Below are 2,977 nucleotides of genomic sequence, written 5' to 3' on the forward strand. Positions count from 1 at the left end.
GCCGACGACCTCCTCCAATTCATCAAGTTTCTATCCGAGCTCACCGACCTCTCGTTTGCCAAGCTCGGCAAGACCGTCGAAGAAGAGACGACACACCAAGAGTTGATGGACACGATCTACAACCGGCGAAAGCAAGCGGAAGACGAGCTCGTGAGTCTTCGCGACAAACTCAGCGAGTTGCGCAAAGCCAAAGAAGACGAGACGTCGCACTTGGATATCCAGCTGCAAAAGCTCAAGGCTGAGCTCTCGACCATCAACAAGGTGACATGCGGATCCATACACGCGTATCGAATGACAGCGAACGTAGAATACCAACAACGAGCTCGCAATGATCCAGGCCCAAGTCAAAGAGACATTGGACAAGGCGTTTGAGAAGCAAAACATCGATATCCAAGCGCTGAATGAGCGCCACCTGCAGCTCACGCGCAAGCTCGAGGCCGACACGACCGAGCACCGCGACATTGAGGACGGACTGCGCAAAGCCAAATGCAAGATTGGCGTCGAAGTCGCGGGGACGATCGAAAAGTACGACGCTGAAATGACCGTGCTGGCGACCGAGATCGATACGATCCAAGCGCAGTACACAAAGGAGCTCAAGGAGCTCCATGAACTCTCCGAGCACTTTAAAAAGGCACGTCGTCGTCGTCTCCAACAACACCATGTGCATGCGACGACTAGATTGATGAGGAGCAACGGCGCATCGATGCCGAAGAGAAGGTGCTCGAAGCGGTCCGCGCCGAAGAGCGCCGGCAAGTCCAAGTACGCTGCCTTAGCGCATACCGAGACGCACGGTCAATCGTGTGTAGGTCTTGCACGACGCAGCAACCAAGATTCAAAAAGTGTTTCGTGGCAACGTGGTGCGGAAGGAGCTCGCGGCCAAGAAGAAGGGCAAGAAAGGCGGCAAGGGCAAGGGCAAGGGCAAAAAGAAAAAGTAAATGTGCGCTCTGTATAAACATGCGTTTGCGGCTACTTTGGCCGTCGCCAGCAAAGCGTCCAAGCACAGCTACGGGTCGTGCACGTGACGAGGAGCTGCCTTGGTGGGCCATGGCGCAATTCCGGCAGCGGTTCCGACGCAGCGGCTCGCAATACCGGTGGTCCTTTCCAGAAAATCTTTATCATCCGGATACAAGTGCTGCAACCGGACATTTACAGAACGTCGGCGGCGATGGCGGACCGCTTTGAGATCCTCGAGGAGACGTCGCATGCGCCCGAGCGCAAGGCCGAGGCCGAGGGCAACCCGGCGCTGGAGAAGGCCATGGACGAGATGAGCCTCGATGCGAAGGACGTCAAGCTCGCCTCGGATGCCAAAGAAGAGGGCAACAGGTACGACGACGACGACGACAGCCAGCGCTGGGATCTCATGGCACACGCAGCTTCTTCAAGGAAGGGCGGTACCTCGACGCGGTCGACTGCTACTCCAAGGCACTGCGGCTGTGCCCTATTGGTACAGAGTACGCCTACAACCGCGTACGTTTGCGAGCATTATTGCCGTCGTTACCATGCATGTTTGTAGGCTGTCTACTCGAACAACCGCGCGGCCTGCTTGTTCTACTTGGTACGGATCCTCTTTCTTCCAGCTAAAGCGACCTGCAACGTGCGGTATAGGGTCGGCAAGAAGAAGCGATCGAGGATTGCACGGTCGCGATCGAGCTTTCGCCGAATTACGTCAAGGTAGCGACGTCGCCGCCGCCGATGTCGACACTGAGCACTGTGTCTGTAGGCGTTCTTGCGCCGCGCGCAGGCCTACGAGAAGCTCGACAAGCTGGAAGAGGCGCTAAAAGGTAGTTGCACCTCGCAACGTTGTCCGACAGGTCCGCAATCGCTTCGTGTAGACGTCAAAAGCGTGCTCGAGATCGACCCGACGATTGCGTCGGCGCGCGACTCGGAGAAGCGTCTTAGCGCCCTCGTGACGGAGCGCCAAGAAAAGATGAAGGCCGAGATGCTCGAGAAGCTCAAGGGGTTTGGCAACACGATTCTCGGCAAGTTTGGTCTGAGCACGGACAACTTTCAAATGGTCCAGGACCCGGCCACCGGCTCGTACAACATCAACTTTACGCAAAACAAACAGCCATAAGCAGTCCCATGCATCGTCAACCATTGTCTTTCATTCTCGTTTACCATGTCTCTTCCCTGGTCACTCCACTTGTCTCGACGAGTTTGTCTTCATGGCCACCTCCATGCACCAGCGCATGGCGTCGCTGTCATGTCGACCCTGCATGGTCATCCTGTGTGCACGCCAGGCCGAGCGAGGTGCTGGAAGAGTCATCTGCGCTATCGGCCGTTGACGTAGTGGTCCGAGTAGCGATGTGATCGTGGCTAAAAATAGAAATTCGAAGCGTTCGAGTTTTCAACGGCGACGCCTTAAGTCGCGATGACGGACGCGCGCAAGGAGATGCGCCGACGATGGGCCACCGCGTTCTTCTCGCGCAAGCACGTGACGGTCCACGCTCTGCGGCAGTCGGGCGAGGCCGCGCCGGTCGCTCGCCGCAGCCGGTGGTCATGGCACCTTCTCTCGCCAATCGCTCGCTGGCTCTTGACCACGAAGCGCCGGTGGCCCTCCTTGCACGCGTATGCATCCGTGCACCCTCGGTCGCCCGACCCAGACCGTCTGTGCCCGACGCTGGACCGCAGTATCTATGCGATTCTCGAAGCGTCCGAGTGCGCCGACGACATGCGATAGGCGCGTTGTGGACTCTACCTACGCTTCTTATCTTCTTATTGCATACTCGTACTATATGCTACTACCTTAGTACGTCGTGTCGTAGTAGCGGTCGCCATAGTCGCCGAGGCCCGGAACAATGTACTTGGACTCGTTCAGCTCTTGGTCGACGGCCGCCGTGACGATCGTGACGTTCGGATGCGCCGCAAAGATGGCCCGAATGCCTTCGGGGCACGCCACGACGTTGGCAAACACAATGTTGCTCTCTTCGACGCCGGCTTGGAGCACCGTCTACGCACACTTGGAATCGCAACACAA

General features: G+C 57.4%; 4 protein-coding genes across 4 annotated transcripts; 3 read left to right on the plus strand and 1 right to left on the minus strand.

The window, feature by feature from the left end:
- Positions 1-105: 105 nt before the first annotated feature.
- Positions 106-935, plus strand: SPRG_15593 (hypothetical protein; the record flags this gene model as incomplete). Its single annotated transcript, XM_012357097.1, has 4 exons — positions 106-261; positions 308-631; positions 679-759; positions 807-935. 4 exons carry the CDS (start codon positions 106-108, stop codon positions 933-935), a joined length of 690 nt encoding a protein of 229 aa, XP_012212487.1.
- A 201-nt stretch (positions 936-1,136) lies between these two features.
- SPRG_15594 (hypothetical protein) lies at positions 1,137-2,115 on the plus strand. Its single transcript, XM_012357098.1, has 6 exons — positions 1,137-1,323; positions 1,374-1,467; positions 1,514-1,555; positions 1,606-1,671; positions 1,721-1,781; positions 1,833-2,115. The coding sequence occupies exons 1-6, from the start codon at positions 1,166-1,168 to the stop codon at positions 2,072-2,074; spliced, it is 663 nt and encodes a 220-aa protein (XP_012212488.1). The 5' UTR covers positions 1,137-1,165; the 3' UTR covers positions 2,075-2,115.
- A 256-nt stretch (positions 2,116-2,371) lies between these two features.
- Positions 2,372-2,680, plus strand: SPRG_15595 (hypothetical protein; the record flags this gene model as incomplete). Its single annotated transcript, XM_012357099.1, has 1 exon — positions 2,372-2,680. One exon carries the CDS (start codon positions 2,372-2,374, stop codon positions 2,678-2,680), a length of 309 nt encoding a protein of 102 aa, XP_012212489.1.
- A 66-nt stretch (positions 2,681-2,746) lies between these two features.
- On the minus strand, positions 2,747-2,950 carry SPRG_15596 (hypothetical protein; the record flags this gene model as incomplete). The annotated part of the gene is made up of 1 exon (XM_012357100.1): positions 2,747-2,950. A coding segment is annotated over one exon (204 nt), but the record flags the coding sequence as incomplete, so codon positions are not given.
- Positions 2,951-2,977: the final 27 nt, after the last annotated feature.

The sequence above is a fragment of the Saprolegnia parasitica genome (assembly GCF_000151545.1).
Source record: "Saprolegnia parasitica CBS 223.65 unplaced genomic scaffold supercont2.730, whole genome shotgun sequence".
In the NCBI taxonomy this organism is placed as follows: Eukaryota; Oomycota; class Saprolegniomycetes; order Saprolegniales; family Saprolegniaceae; genus Saprolegnia; species Saprolegnia parasitica.

Excerpts from the sequence above, each read along its gene's own strand:
- SPRG_15594 (XM_012357098.1), top strand. The coding sequence starts at position 1,166 with ATGGCGGACCGCTTTGAGATCCTCGAGGAGACGTCGCATGCGCCCGAG. Across the intron at positions 1,468-1,513 it reads CAGAGTACGCCTACAACCGC|GCTGTCTACTCGAACAACCG; the intron begins GTACGTTTGCGA and ends GCATGTTTGTAG. Across the intron at positions 1,672-1,720 it reads TTTCGCCGAATTACGTCAAG|GCGTTCTTGCGCCGCGCGCA; the intron begins GTAGCGACGTCG and ends CTGTGTCTGTAG.